The sequence below is a fragment of the Delphinapterus leucas genome, chromosome 3 (assembly GCF_059928025.1).
Source record: "Delphinapterus leucas isolate spDelLeu-1000000601 "Yukka" chromosome 3, BTC_Dleu_Yukka2, whole genome shotgun sequence".
Taxonomy (NCBI): Eukaryota; Metazoa; Chordata; class Mammalia; order Artiodactyla; family Monodontidae; genus Delphinapterus; species Delphinapterus leucas.
In genome coordinates this window covers 119909568-119926235 of record NC_143131.1, presented here as the reverse complement: position 1 = coordinate 119926235, position 16668 = coordinate 119909568, and the positions used below count along the sequence as shown (strand labels likewise).

General features: G+C 41.8%; 1 protein-coding gene and 1 pseudogene across 8 annotated transcripts in view; one reads left to right on the top strand and one right to left on the bottom strand.

The window, feature by feature from the left end:
- Positions 1-13484, bottom strand: part of RNF14 (ring finger protein 14) — a 40732-nt gene extending 27248 nt beyond the window's left edge. Inside the window, exons 1-6 of one of the 8 annotated variants that reach the window (XM_022589969.3) lie at positions 13351-13484; positions 10781-10947; positions 9403-9572; positions 8193-8344; positions 4499-5026; positions 3321-3549 (exon numbers count right to left, since the gene is read on the bottom strand). In XM_022589969.3, the coding sequence (XP_022445677.1) occupies positions 3321-3549; positions 4499-5026; positions 8193-8344; positions 9403-9556 (1063 nt within the window). In that variant the 5' untranslated portion in view covers positions 9557-9572; positions 10781-10947; positions 13351-13484. Of the gene's footprint in view, positions 1-3320; positions 3550-4498; positions 5027-8192; positions 8345-9402; positions 9573-10780; positions 12985-13019; positions 13270-13350 lie in introns of those variants that run through there. The other 7 variants (XM_089909419.1, XM_022589973.3, XM_089909420.1 and 4 more) reach the window with 7 other exon arrangements.
- Positions 11125-13740, top strand: LOC149749676 (uncharacterized; annotated as a pseudogene).
- The last annotated feature ends 2928 nt before the right edge of the window (positions 13741-16668 follow it).

Below are 16668 nucleotides of genomic sequence, written 5' to 3'. Positions count from 1 at the left end.
TGTTCTCAAAATAATAAAATTATTAGTATATCATATATTTTGTATGGTAATATCAAATATATAGATATAGAGACTGAGAAAGAGATTGCTAATTTTGCTGAAGCCCCCAAGCCTATCTTTGATTTCTTCCCCAAACACTGTGAAACACCCGAAATGTACTTCAGCCTCTCAATGATAAGGATACAGAAGTCTAAAGTAAAGGCTAACATTATATTCTGGTGAGTTCTCCATCCCATCTGCCTATAAACACTACAAAACTCTGCAATAGGCAACTGGAAGTACTGTATTTACTCATTCTCCGCTCAGAGTCCTTTCTTAGAGATAATGACACTGATAATCAATTAATAACTAATTAATTAATAACAATTAATAACTATAGTAATACTGGCATTACTAGTTACCATTTTGTGGTTTAAGACTTAAATATAAGACATAACACCATAAAACCTCTAGAAGAGAACACAGGCAAAACATTTCCTGACCAAGGCAATAGAAATAAAAGCAAAAGTAAACAAATGTGACCTAATCTAACTTACAAGCTTCTGTACAGCAAAGGAAACCGTAAACAAAATGAAAAGACAACCTATAGGCTGGGAGAAAACATTTGCAAATGATGTAACCGACAAGGTCTAAATTTCCAAAATATACAAACAGCTCATACAACTCAACAAAAAACAAACAAACAGCTCAATGGAAAAATGGGCAAAACAACTAAATAGACATTTCTTCAAAGAAGACATCCAGATAACCGAAAGACATATAAAAAGAGGCTCATCACTGCTAACTGTTAGAGAAATGCAAATCAAAACTACGATGAGGTACCACCTCACACCAGTCAGAATGGCCATCACTAAAAAGTCTACAGGGGAGGACTTCCCTGGTGGCACAGTGGTTAAGAATCCGCCTGCCAATGCAGGGGACACGGGTTCAAGCCCTGGTCTGGGAAGATCCCACATGACGCAGAGCAACTAAGCCCACGTGCCACAACTACTGAGCCTTCGCTCTAGAGCCCGCGAGCCACAACTACCGAAGCCCGCGCACCCTAGAGCCCGTGCTCTGCAGCAAGAGAAGCCACCGCAGTGAGAAGCCCGTGTACCGCGACGAAGAGTAGCCCCCGCTCGCCACAACTAGAGAAAGCCCACGTGCAGCAACAAAGACCCAACACAGCCAAAAATAAATAATAAATAAATAAATTTATAAAAATAAATAAATAAATAAAAATAAAAACTAAACTTTGAAAGAAAAAAAGAGTCTACAGGGGAGTTCCCTGGCAGTCCAGTGGTTAAGGTTCCATGCTCCCAATGCAGGGGGCACGGGATCAATCCCTGACCAGGGAACCAAGATCCCACATGCCACACATCAAGGCCAAAAAAAACCCAACAAAATAACACACAAGTCTACCAATAACAAATGCTGGAGGGGGTGTGGAGAAAAGGGAACCTTCCTACATTGTTGGTGGGAATGTAAATTGGTGTAGCCACTATGGAAAACTGTATGGAGATTCCTCAAAAAACTAAAAATAAGAGTTGCCATATGATCTAGCAATCCCACTCCTGGGCATGTATCCAGACAAAACTATAATTCAAAAAGATACCTATGTTCACAGCAGCACTATTTACAATAGCCAATAGCCAAGACATGGAAACAACCTAAATGTCCATCGCCAGAGGAATGGATAAAGAAGATGTGGTATGTATATAGATACAACAGAATATTACTCAGCCATAAAAAAGAATGAAATAAGGCCATTTGCAGCAACATGGATGGACTTTGAGATTATCATACTAAGTGAACTAAGTCATAAAGACCAATACCATATAATATCACTTACATGTGGAATCTAAAATATGACACAAGTGAACCTATCTACAAAACAAAAACAGACTCACAGACATACAAAACAGACTTGTGGTTGCCAACGGGGAGGGGGCCTGGGGGAGAGATGGATTGGGAGATTGGGGTTAGCAGATGCAAACTGTTGTATTTATATAGAATGGATAAACGACAAGGTCCTACTGTATGGCACAGGGAACTATATTCAATGTCCTGTGACAAACCACAGTGGAAAAGGATATGAAAAAGAATGTACACATATGTATAACTGAATCACTTTGCTGTGCAGCAGAAACTAACACATTTTAAATCAACTATATTTCAATAATTTAAATAAATACATAAATACACAAACTAAAAAAGAAAGAGTTACCATTTTGCATTTTCCATACATTAGCCCATTCTCAAACTATGGTTAAGTACCAGTTTTTTTCCCTCACTCTGTCAAGGACCAGTACTTTTGCAAAATATAATCAAATGAATTATTAGAAAAATGAGGGTAAAAAGACAAAAAATATAAGCCTAAATTTTTATTAGATTTGACTGCCATAAAATTTAGTCAGTGAATAGCGATAGCAAAATCGTTATTAAAGTTTCAAACACTGACTCTCAATTTCTGTATTCACCTTGTCACAGACCAGTATAACAACTATTACAACTTTAAGTAGCACTCCAACAGGTCATTTCAAACTTACAAGAACCTTATGAAGTAGCTATTATCATCAGCCCTTTTAGTTTGAGAAAGACTAAGTCACCGAAGTCTAGTCAAACTGATGTCCAGGGCCTGATTCCTCAAACCTTAATCTAGATCAGAAATGGCTAACAGGTTTTACCTCCTGTGACGACCTCAATAGAGGGTGGCCTTCTGAAGCACTGTGTTGAGGAAGATTCTGAGGCCTCCCAGGGCTCACTGAGAAAGCACCTGATGACTGATCAAACATGTGTACAGTGGAAACAAGAGTGATGGCTTAGATGCTCTGCATCTGCCATCTGCCGACCAGGATCTACATTATTCCATATTCATAGACAGAAATTACCCTGTCATTCCTTCCCTGGAATGCTCCCCCTGATATCTGCGTGGCTTGTTTCCTTACTTCCTTCAAGTCTTTACTCAAACCACTTTGCCAGCGAGGCCTCCCCTGGTTTTTCTAAATAAAATCCAAAGCCCCTTCCCCTTCAGGACACTTCATAGCCTGTCCCTGCTTTATTTTTTTTTCCCTCTTCAGCATTTACCACCATCGAATATTCTTATTTATTTTGTCTGCCTATCTCCCCCATTAGAATGTAAGTTCCATGAGAGCATTTGGTCACTGCTGTATCCCCAGAACCTAGGACAGTAACTGACTCAAAAGTATGTGTTGAACAAACACAGAAGAACACAATTCTTCCAAACTGAAGAATTGAAGTGATGTCTCTTTTTATTTCCGGTGAGTGGGGGGGAGGCGGGTGGAGCGCTGGGAGACTGAGTTCACACAGTTACAACCTACCTGCAGTCACCTTACATGGAGAAACCCCATGGTAGGTCAATCTGCATAAAGTACAGAAGGCAAAATTGCAGCTGGAACAGATGCCCATTGTGCAGCCAGGCTCCTGCATCACAGGCAGCTGGCAGGATGGGCGGGGGCAGTACACCACATCTGCCATCAGGTCCAAGGTAGACTGGAGGAGAAGGCGGTCATAACGGGCAAATAACTCCGCTTCCACTAGCTCTTTGACCTGGAGGGAAATATAAAACATCATAGGTTTGATGATTTCCCAACCAGTTCTGATCCTGAGGAGATCCTTAGGAAGCTAGTGTAAACCAGAGGCACATAAACTAAAGCTCTACCTTCAAAATCAAACCAAGTTATGGGAGGTCTACATCTTGACTGAGATGGTGGTTACATGGGTCTACACATGTGTAAAAACTAAGCAGACAGGGGGAAGGGTGAGCTGTGACAGGGCGAGAGAGAGTCATGGACATATACACACTAACAAACGTAAGGGAGATAGCTAGTGGGAAGCAGCCGCATGGCACAGGGATATCGGCTTGGTGCTTTGTGACCTCCTGGAGGGGTGGGATAGGGAGGGTGGGAGGGAGGGAGACGCAAGAGGAAAGAGATATGGGAACATATGTATATGTATAACTGATTCACTTTGTTATAAAGTAGAAACTAACACACCATTGTAAAGCAATTATACCCCAATAAAGATGTTAAAAAAAAAAAAAAAAACTAAGCAGACAGTACACTTTAAATGAGTACATTTATGCCTTAATGGAGTTGACTGAAAAAAAAAGGAAACCAAGCAGGCTGTCTTTAAAAGTCTGTAAAACATTTGGTTAACTATTCTAAGAGATAACCCCTCCAGATCCCAACCCTGTCACATAAAGACAGGGTAGAACTTCCCCCACCTAGCAGATATACAGAGTAAATCACCAGAATTACTTTACTTTTTTAACTGCTCATCCCTGCGGAGGACCACACATTCCAAAGCCAGCAAAGGAAGCATTTACATTTGCTTAAACTAAGATCGTGGCATTCTTGATGGATACAATGAAACAACTTGTGCGCTGGCTCCCAGGCCTCAGACTGCCCTGATGAGCCCTATCAAGAAGTTCCTGAGAAAATGTCTCCCTTTGTGAGAGAGAATTAGGGGGCAGCTGTCAGCAGAGTAAAAGAGTTACCTGACCAGGAGTGGCCACTGAAGGGCACTTGGGTTCTGGGCAGTTGAGGCACTGAACTTGGCCATCTCTGATCTGGATTTCAAAGTAGTCCTTGAGACAGGCTTTGCAGTACACATGCCTACACTCCAAGAAGTACATGCACTCACTACCCAGCTTCTCACAGAAGCAGATATTGCACAGGAACAATTTACTATTAAAGCATTTTATCTGTTGAGCCTGATCGAAGTCCAAGATTTCCTGGATCAGACTGGACAACGATTCCACATCCTGCACGGCTCTCTCGTCCACAACTTCCGCTTGGTCTACGTCAGATCCAGCAGCTCCTCCAAAATCTAGCTCTGTGTTGGAAGAAGCTTGAGCCATCCTCCTCTGAACTTTTTTCTGAGAACCCATCTTGAGTTCAAAAGGAGAGACAATATTCAGATACGCTAAGGTCTCTTCTTTAAGAAACTGCATCCAGGCAAACAGGACCACGCTGCCGCGGTGTTCTTCCCACAGGTTGTCTAAGTGCTTGCAGAGAGCAGACAGCTAGGGGAAAACACATGAGGATGCTGGTAAGTTTGGAAAGATGACGATGCTGTCAACTCCTGATTTCCCTTGAAATCTTTTTAGGTCAGGGTTTTCTACCTCCTAACATGGTTTTTCACTTCTGTGATAAACTGTGCTGCACAACAGCATCAGTGTTCTTATCGAAGCACTTCTTAAACTATTCAGCAACACGAGCCACAGTAGAACACAAGGTCAGAGCTAAAAGAAGTATCATTAAAACAAGAGAAACAGCAAGACTCTACCAAATGCAGAACTAGGTTTACATACGAGCCACTGCAATGGGGGACTTTTTCTGTTCTTTATTTTTCTTCACGTTAGTATTGCTACCTCGTGTAGGAGAAGAGATCTAGTTCTAAAATGAACTATTTCTATTCCTTGGAGTCCTAGCCCTGTAGGTACCCTACAATAATGATTAGGAAAAGAACAGTTTAAAAATACCATCCAAACCTTAAAATTAATTCTTTCAGTCGTATCAAGAAGCCACCTCGTGCGAAAGAATCACTAACAGAATCTAACCTCAGAGTCCTTGGTATTCAGATTTACAAGCTGATTTCAACTAAGCAATCTGGGCTTACACCAGATCCTGGCTAATAGAGGGAGGCAGGCTGATATTGAACCCAGACATGATTATAAGCCCTTAACATGGTTTGGCTGCCATAGGCAAAGCTCACATTTCCTAACCTAAGCAACCAAAGTTTAAACTATTTTGACTTTTCCTCCTTAAAACTGGTCTGTTCATGGGCTTCCCTGGTGGCGCAGTGGTTGAGAGTCCGCCTGCCGATGCAGGGGACGCGGGTTCGTGCCCCGGTCTGGGAAGATCCCACATGCCGCGGAGCGGCTAGGCCTGTGAGCCATGGCCGCTGAGCCTGCGCGTCCGGAGCCTGTGCTCCGCAACGGGAGAGGCCACGACAGTGAGAGGCCCACGTACCGCAAAACAAAAAAACCCCAAAAAACTGGTCTGTTCAATTTGAAAGGCAAATATAAGAAGATTTTCCATTAGAAATGTAAAATATTTTAAAGTAGAGCTCAGGAATCATAAGCAGCTTTTCTTTTTAAGGTAAACATCAAAAAATAAGCCTTCCAGATGTAAATAAATTTTGTAAATTTGAATACCAAGTGAAAAAGGACCACATTCTCTCTTCCTTACGCTGCGTAGTGCTATTCACTAAACCCTATACAGGCACAAAATTAAACACTTACTGACTACTTCAAGATTGGACAACTAATGCTTTTATACATTTGCATGAATATGAATCATGCAATATGATCAACCAGAAACCTGATGAAATCTTTAAAATGTAATAAATACTAAAAGGGAAGCCTTGTTCGTGAGTATTGTTTGGGCTACCAAGTCCAGTGGAGAAGCCATTCTCCTCCGTCCTCTTTTCTTCTCTAGTCCCTTCTCAAAAGAGGCATCTGGGATGTACATAAATGTGAGGAATAAGGGAGGAAGAAAGAGAAGAGCATGAGAGAGACTGTGTATATATACTGGAAGAGGAATAATGGAAAATACTAGAAAACTAAACCCACTTCTATCTACCAACCAAATTCAGTGAGGGACAGGTCCATGAATCAACTTCACTATCAACAGGTGAAATTCATGATGCCAAGGAATCAGGGCCCAGTAACAAACAAGAACTGAAGAAGGACAAAAATTTGATAGAGAACCCTACTGTAATTTTAGCTGTGTAACATAAAATAATGAATAACCCTCTTCTCCCCACACCCTAAAAGCCAGCATTAAGTAGATGCTATTTGGCTGGAATCTGAAACTGTATATGTGCAAACATGCATGGACATAAAGTATCAAGAGCTCTCTAGAGAAATGGGACTATAAACATCTAGATAATTCAGTCAACTCTCGGTGATCTAAATGTCAAACATCTTTGATATTCTTGGGCAAATCATCCACTGTCTTGCATGTGTTGCCTCTGACACAGATATTAAAATGTAAGGTAAAATTCCTTTTTACTCTACATGTATTATTCTTTCTTAAAGTTTAATTTTGTTTTTAAACTGTAAGTTCAATTTTACAAAAGCACTCTCATCTAAAGATTAGACTGGTGATGAGCAGGGGTGGGAATGAAAATTACACGATCAAAAAGGAAAAACTGACAGCTGTTCCTTGAGGTCAAGTAACTCTGACAGCTTTTGTCTTAATACATCAGCCTATCAATCTTCATCATGACTTCTAGAAAAATAACTGCTACTGATCCATTATCTACCCCAGAATACATGATATTAGCTTCAAGCCATATTTATGCCTCAATCAAGAGCTGAGGTTGTTACTAGAAAAAGATATACAACCCAGGATAAAGATCATAATATAAGATCTCAAGCCTTAATGAGATATCTACAGGAATCATACACATTTCTATTTGTGTGCAGTCACACCTATGTGAGAGTAGTCAACAACTCTGTTATTAATATACAGACTTTTAAAAATAAAAGCACTCTTACGTTTTCTTAGGAAATATTTATTATAACTACATTAGCTCAATTTTAGTCCTCCTGACTACAATTAAATCTTTCATTTAAGGAATGGATAAGAAACTAAAAAAAATAAAAAGCAATACCAGGGCTTCCCTGGTGGCGCAGTGGTTGAGAGTCCGCCTGCCAATGCAGGGGACACGGGTTCGTGCCCCGGTCCGGGAAGATCCCACATGCTGCGGAGCGGCTGGGCCCGTGAGCCATGGCTGCTGAGCCTGCACGTCCGGAGCCTGTGCTCCGCAGCGGGACAGGCCACAACAGTGAGAGGCCCGCGTACAGCAAAAAAAAACCCCAAAAACAAAAAAAAGCAATACCAACATCTAAGGAAAATGAGGAGGACCTTATAGTATCCATTACAATACAGATTAAATAGGAAAATAACAAGACAAAGAGAGAAACAATATACTTGATTAGAAATTACTCCTACTGCAATTCAAAATGATTAATCGTTCTAATTACGCCATTCTTTTCTAAAACACCAAACATTTTCAATTTATTAACATTGCAATTCATGAAGGCAAGGGGAAAAAAAATTACAAAATCAAACCCATTTGTTCTTCATGCACTGAATTCAAGATCATCAAGGTAGTGTTCAATTAAAGATGATTTTTAAGTTTCTAAAGATGGATAGGAGAAATTAAGTTTCGGGTCTAACCTGAGTTGGTGACAGCCATTTGCCACTAAGTGTGAATGAAGGTGGGGCGGAGGATGGATAATCTGGTGGCAGTTCAAAGTTCAGCACAAGTGGAGGCAGAAAGCAAATGGTGTATTCAAAGCCACTATTCTGGAGACACTCATTTGAATTGCCTGAACCAAAAACAAAGATTAGAAAGGATCAGTTGGTCAACACTTGAGTGTCCGTTACTGCTGAGCAATGCTCAAGAAAAACGTAATGCTTTGGTTGAGGGGATAAAAACCCTGCCCCAAAGCACCTTCTATTCCCTAATGTTACTTCGTAGCCGCCACCTTAAAAAAAAAATCTTGTAAGCCCTTAAAAAAATCTACTAAGCATCATGAAATTTAAAATGAAGATACACAACTTATTCTTGTATACACTTTTGAGTATAATTCCTAACACTAATGACAAGTAATAACACAATGTTTTCTTTTGTTGTTGTTTTACAGTAGATGATTAAAGACACAATCTAGAGAAAAGAACGTTTATTTCTATCAAAGAGCCACAACCTACTTAGACCACCATGTGCCAACTACCCATGAATCATAGTTGGGAGAATTTGTGCCAGTACAAGGATCTCTTGAGGGCAAGATACAACACACAACACTCTCACAATCGAAGTTTCATTTTCAGTTATCACACTTAATTTGTTTACTCAAAGCCTTTATAGTAGAAACATTTTAAGAAAGTGTTCACAGATGACATCTGGTACATTGGTATCAAAAGTACCAGTTTTCAACTTTTTTCTGAAGCAGAAGGTCACAGAGTAGCAGCAAGTGTCATGTGTTTATGGTGGTTGAAAAGATTCTGGAAACCAAATAGTATTAACAACCGCCATGGTACTTTAAATCTTTCCAAGTGTTTTCACATATATTATTTCATTTTCTCTTTTATTATCCCTATTTAACAGCCAATGACTCATGGCTAATGAACTGCTAGTTAAGACGATTAGGATGCATGAAATATGCAGGACAATATCCTAATTCAGTGATCAAAAAGGCAGGATCAAATTGAAAATTGTTCACCCCCAGCTCAATTTTCAATTAAAAGAGAAACAGGCATTAAATCTGTAATACTACCATATATCACTGATGCCTATAAATACAAGATAATAAATAATTTAGGGTACACTAAGAAACTGAGAATAACCTTTATTTAGAAAAATCTGTTTAAGAGAATATTAACTAACCGCTCACAAATATCTTGAAATTTTGTGGTAAGTCCAAATAGATCCTGGTTTCTCCACCTTGGACAGACTCTGCTTTTCTAAATTCATCTCCATCATAAATACTCGCCAGGGCCAGCAATTCATCCTCCTGAGCTTCTCGGTCTTCTGACGACATTTAATTTTCTGAGGAGCTGAAGACAATCATTCAAGTCAGTTAAGAACAGAAAAGGCACAGAGTTTGGAAAAGTCTAGCGGCACTGTCCACGGCCCCCCCGCACACCCCCCAAAAAGAAAGTTCCTCAAAAACAACTGCAAAGAATTAATCAATATTCTCACTTTTCTGTCAAACTAAAAATGACAGGCATATCTAATATTCCAGTAGCTCTGCAACAGCAATAGCCTTTTCCAAAAAGGAGAGTTGTGGTTCTTTTAATTGCTGACTTTATCAGTTAGGTATGATTTAAGAAAAAAAGCACAATCAAAAAAATCACAAATTAGTTTGACTTGCCCACTGAACTTCCGAAAATGCCTTGCTCATAAAAGTAGTCAAAGTATACTTGATATGCTTAAAAATAAATGAAGTTTTTAAATCCACAGCAATCTCTAGGACAGGTTTTCTCAAACTCCGCGCTACTGACATTTTGGAACAAACAATTGTTGTGGGAGGTTATCCTGTGCATTAGAGGATGTATATCAGCATCCCTGGCTTCAACCTACTAGATACCAATAGCATCCCTTTTCCTCAAGAGTTGTGACAGTCACAAATATCGCCAGACACAGCCAAATATCCCCCCCTTGCACAGGGAAGGCGGAAGAAAATTGCTCCCAGTTGAGACCACCCTACTCTAGAGAATGTTACAGGGACAGATACTATGTAAGACAGATAACTGAGGAAGTAGCAAAATAACATTAAATTTTTGAAACAATAATGAATTTTGTCAAATCAATTGTAACATTTATCATTTTTTAAGGTAACACCAACAGTGAAAATATGCTACAATTAAACTGTACAATGCTTTTTAATCACAGCAACTGAAAGATGCACCACACTATCAGATAATTTAAACGTGCAAAAAATATGTAGTGAGCATCTACGAAAATTACTTTAATAAAACCACCACCAAAAATTACCATTCTATCAATTAAAATATTGGACTATAACTGCATTTGCAAATATGCTCCCTCTTGGCTGAAATATTTTTCTACACGGAAATGCACAGAATTGAAAAGTTAGGACATGGTTTTTCACGTTATAAAAGGTGATACTACAAAACTGAGACAGATTCATTTAAAATGATTCCATTTTCAAAAGGTACGTTTTTCCAGCAGATGATAACAGTTCTGCTTGAGCTGTGTCCCTAAGACACAGTGACATATTCTATTCGAGGTCAGTTAGTACCTGTTAATAACAACCAGAAGAAAAGGATACTGGCATTGCAGTCCGTATTTCAGCTCAGTTTGGAACTCATGCAAATCTCATTTACTCTCCAGATGATGGAGATGAGACTGCTGAAGCTGGATAAGAGGCCAAGATGTGGAACTCATACTAGGTATACTACAGAAATCCTGCCAATTGCAGAAAAAAAATACAAAAGATGGTGTTAGGACCCTCTCCAAATTTAAATTCTGAATTTCCGTTACCATCACTTAAATCAAACACATCCTAACACACAGTCAATCCTAATCTACAGCTGCATGTTACTCTCCTAGGTCAGCCTAACTGAGGCACGTGGTTGAACGGACATGTGCATGTCCCCAGTAATAAGAGCACCCTTCTTATCTGACTGCCTTCAGCCCCAGGAGGAGCTGAGGAGAAACACCGAGGTCATATGAGAGGACAGTACAGCATGCTCCCATAACAAACGACTTCCTGCGGTTTTCTTGATTTTGTTTCTCCTTTCCTCTTCTGCTTCCTCTATTCCTTCACTTCCTATCCCCCTCCAGTTTGTCCTCTTGCCTGCTAATGAATTAATCCTGCCAGGGACACTCAACATTAGGTTAATTTAAGCAAGACAGCAGGATATTTAAAAACAAAACAATAAAAGCGCACACGCACGCACGCGCGCACACACACACACACACACACACACACACACTTTTAAGTCCTATTCTAAATGCTTTACCAGGCTTCTTAACGGGGAATGAAGGAGAAGGGGAGAGTGGTCCATAGATGGGTTTTAGAGAATCCTATGAACATCCTAATATTATATGCAAAAAATATGATGTAAAACCATAATTTTAAAACCAAATTCTCAGATGTGTGACTCCCAAATAAGCTAAGAATGAAATTCAGGATTAATTTACATTTACTGAGTAGTATTACTATGTACTATACCGTCTTTTCACATTACTTAATTGTAAACAATTTTACCAGGTGTAGTACATGGTGATAATGTAATTAAGCTTTTTGTTTCTTCCTGTTCAAACATTATAAATGGGGTGAGATGAATTTATAGTTTCTGGTTTTAGATTAGTGTTCTCTACCTTGCCTGCATGGTAGAATCACCTGAGGAGCTACTTTTAAAATCCCAATACCCAGGCGATACCCCAGAACAATTCAATCAGGCATCAGTAGCTATCCAAGCTCTCCACGTGATTCTAATGAGCAGCCAGGCTTAAGCTCTACTCCAAGCTGTTTCCCATCGGCAGCTCCTCATGACCTACCCCCCCAGACCCCAGCTTCTGAAGCTGCCACTGGGTCCCAGTCCCTTAATTCAGATCGCTGACCTAGATTTCCTTCTGATTCTATCCATTCAGCTTTCAAGACCCATATCCAAAGCCCCTATTCCACGTAAAATTTTCCAATTAGATATCATGTCTTTCTTTAAAAATCCAGCAAACTTTTCTACTGCAACTTTCCTATGATATTGTCACAACCCACCTTGCATTACAGTTCTTCCCCTGAACTTGCAATTGCACTTCCTCTCCTACCAGACCGCATTAGCTCCTTAAGGGTGAGGATCAAGTCTTTTGCATCTGCGTATATTGTTCTCAGCATCTACCAGTGCCTTACATTAGACACTGGAAAAAGCGAGAACTGAATTGGGGTGAGATGCAGTGTGCTCTTATGGGGGACTAGAATCAAGGTTCAGTGACAGCGTTGCCACATCCCACTAGGAACAGGTTGGGTCGGTCGTCACAGTAACCGTAAGAACAGTCACTTAGGGAGCTCTTACCGTGTGTCAGGCATTGTGCTAAGCCCTTTAAATGCATTAGCTCGTTACATTCCCACAGCCCCATGGAGCAAGTCCTGGCCCTACTTCCATTATACAGAGAAAAATGACATTTTAAGTCCTTGCTGGCCCAAAGTCACACAGCTAATACATAACTAAACCTGGATTCGGACCACCCTGTTTCCTCAGCCGTAACACGGGAACGAGAATAAACCCCGGTGCCACGACACAAGAGAGAATTCAAGTTTAATATTACTTTTGGCAAACCGGAAACCGCTACATCAGTGAGGGAAGGCCCCTCCTCCTCCGGGTTTCCCTTGGGCCTGGGAAAATCCTACTCATACTCCCAGGCCACACCGTGCGGGCTCCAGCCCTGGGGTCTGCCCTGGCTCCGGGCTCAGCACGCCGCTGCCGGTGTCTCCACCGCTCATCGCGGGGTGTGGAGTCCTTGTTTGTGAGACTCACCTACAACTTGGGGGAAGGCCCGGGCCCTGCTACCTGCCCCGGCGCTTGGACACGGAGGGCGCTGCACGGGTGTGGTCCTTCCCGGGGCGTCCCAAAGGAGCAGGGCCTGGTCCTTCCCCTTCCTCCTCTAAGCGCCCCGTGGGTCTTAGCCGGGCCGGGCTGTGGGCGCCCAGTCCCGGGTCTGGGGAGCTGAAGCCCGCTGAGCAGTCCCGGCCCGGCCGCCCTTCTCTGCCTCGCGCGCCCGGAGCGCAGTCCCCACCGTACCTTCCGGCTGCCCCGCCGTGCCGGGCCCGACAGTTCCGCCCTCCACCCTAGCTCCGGGTCCCCTCACCTCCACTCGCCGGCTCCGCCTGGAGACGCCCGGCTCAACCAGCGTACCGCCTCTTCAGTCTTCGGAGCTGTCAGCTGAGCGGCGCGGATCTGGCTGGGAGTCCCCCGCGTGAGAAGGGCTCTGCGCAGCCGCCTTGACCGCCCCGGCCCCTCGGCCGCCCCCCGCAGGTCAAAGGCGGCGCTGCAGGAGCGACCATCGTCACCCGTACCGCAGCCCTGCACACTTAATAAGTATGCCTCTGGAGAAGTTGACACAAATGCAGATTCTGGGGCCCCCTACCCAGGGGGTTCCTTTCAGTACTTCTGTGACAGTGTCCGGAAATTAGAATTTTTACCAATCCCTACAGGTGATCATGAGGCAGCGATCTACCGGGGGCAGACGTTCCTATAACAATCCCAGACCTGCTCCCCCAGGTAGACTACGCAAGCCTCTTCTCCCTCCTCGGATCCCGGTCTCAGAAATGCTGCCCATCTTTCTGACACCTCCACTATGAAGGCATTCACTCATTGTTCATAACAGTAATAACTACCATGTTTATTAAGCATAGGATGCTTCAGGCCCTGTGCTACGTGCTTTATGTAAATTTTCTCTTTATCTTCACTATAGCCTTATGATTTCGGTACCATCTGTTATTCCCACTTTACGAGTGAGAAAACTGAAACTTAGAGAGGTTCAAGAATTTACCAAAGGGTACACGATTATTAACAGGCTGAGTGGGAGTTAAAATTACATGTCCCCTACCTCATGCCATATGTAAAAATTAACTCAAAATGGATCAAAGACCTAAATGTAAAAGGTAAAACTAAGAAACTCTTAAAAGAAAATGTTGGAATAAATCACGAACTTGGATTATGCAGTAGGTTCTTAGATACGAAAAAAAGCACAAGAAACGAAAGAAAAAGTAGATAAATTGGGTTCATCAAAATTAAAAACTTTTTTGGCTTCCCTGGTGGCGCAGTGGTTGAGAATCTGCCTGCCAATGCAGGGGACAAGGGTTCGAGCCCTGGACTGGGAAGATCCCACATGCCACGGGGCAACTGGGCCCGTGAGCCACAACTACTGAGCCTGCGTGTCTGGAGCCTGTGCTCCGCAACAAGAGAGGCCACCACAGTGAGAGGCCCGCACACCGCAATGAAGAGTGGCCCCCGCTCGCCGCAACTAGAGAAAGCCCTCGCACAGAAACGAAGACCCAACACAGCCAAAAATATTAATTACTTAATTAATTATTTTTAAAAAGAACAGTTTAAAAAGAAATTAAAAACTTTTGTGCTTCAAAGGACATTATCAAGAAAGTGAAAAGACAACCCACAGAATAGGAGAACATATCTGAAAATCATATATCTGATAAAGGTTTAATGACCAGAACATATAAAGAACTCCTACAACTTGACAACAGAAAGACCAGTAACTCAATCTAAAAATGGGCAAAGGATCTGAATAGACATTTCTCGAAAGAAGATATACAAGTGGTCAGCAAGCATGTGAAAAATACTCAACATCATTAGTCACCAGGGAAATCAAAACCCTAATGAGAAGCTACTTCATACTCACTAGGACTGCTATAATAAAAAGAAAAAAAACAAAAAACAAAAAAAACAAGCCCATAGATACAGAGAACCATTTGGTGGTTGCCAGAGGTAGGGGGTGGGCAAATCGGGTGAAGATACAGCTTCCAATTATAAAATAAATAGGTCATTGGGACGTTATGTGCACCGTGGTGACTATAGTACATAATACTGTATTGTACACGGTATTTGAAAGTTGCGAAGAGAATAAATCTTAAAAGTTTTCCTCACAAGAAAAAAATCTGTATGTATGGTGACGGATGTTAACTAGACTTATTGTGGAAATAATTTCTCAACACATACACATAGTGAATCACTGTTATATACCCGAAACTAACATAACATTTTATGTAAATTACACCTCAATTAACAATTTTTAAAAAGAAGACAGATAATAACAAGTGTTGGTGGGAATGTGGAGAAATTGGAACCCTCGTATGTTGCTTTTGGGAATGTAAAGTGGTGTAGCCACCCTGGAAAACAGAGGGTCTGCATTTTCATTTTGTGCTGGGCTTCACAAATTACGATGCTGGTCCTGCACCCAGGAGAAAGGAAAAGCCAAGTGGGAAAAAAAAATCGGGCACTGGAAGGGCTTACCTGACTGCCACAGAAGGGAAATCTTTGAAATGCAAATAATCAGCCCTACTTTTCTGTACTGTAAATCTTGACCATTACAGAACAGAAACCTAACTACCCCTGTAATGGACACCAAAACCAGAAATATACTCCTTAAAAACGTAAAGGAAGGAAGAAGACTCTCTGAAGCCATTCACTAATATCACTGTTCATGTTTAGCCAAAGGAAATAAAATCCAGAGAGAAATGCATGGCAACCGTACCGCAGAGTGCCTGGAGGTGAGACCACAAACACAGACAGAGACCTCCCAGATGCAAAAAGTGAGGGAGCCGAAGAACCAGGTCGGGAAATTCTCACAAAGTCAGAGTAGGAGGTGAATTGTGACATCACATCATGACTTCATGTCAGAGGTCACAGGATGGAGGGAATAGAAGGGAGGATTTCAAAGCAGTGTTAATAATTTGGATGAATGTTTAAAGTGGACTGAGCATTCAGAGTCCCATTCGGAGGTCAGGATTGGATAAAGAGAGTTTTCTACTTAATTTTCTTTTTAGACTCCATAAAAATAACATTTTTGTATCTTTGGTTTTATGTGACTGGCTTTATGTCGTTTGGTTTTAAATTGAGCTATCCCCACGTGCCCAGCCCTCCACTGTGCTAAGCGTTTTACACGCATTGTCCCATGTAAACACCCAGGACCCCAGGACCAAGGTAATTTTATCTCCCCATTTCACAAATCAGGAAGTTGAGGCACTAAGGGGTGAAGTGATTTTACCGGTGTCATTCAGTGGTGACATATAGTAGCAGGACCAATTCTGCATCAGTCTGACCCTCTCCTAGAGCCTGTGAAAGAACTAGGGTTTGTTGAAACAGAAATACAGAATAAAATCACTCTGGCTTTAAGAATGAAAAGGGAAGGCCCTAGGAAAGTCAGGATTACAGTTTATGACATCATGATAGGTGAGAATGAAGATACAAAGAGAGAGAGAAAGAGACCCAACTCCATCCCCCGTTCCCAGGGACACTAGATGATGATGGAGTCTAGGGCTAGGAGAGGATGGGATGTGTGACCTAGGCCAGAGGTCAAGACCCAGGCCATTGGGTAGAGATGCAGGAGTAAGTCAAAAAATATGTCTGGTCTTGTAGGGACCAGCAGGGCTTCCATCAGGACCTGCAC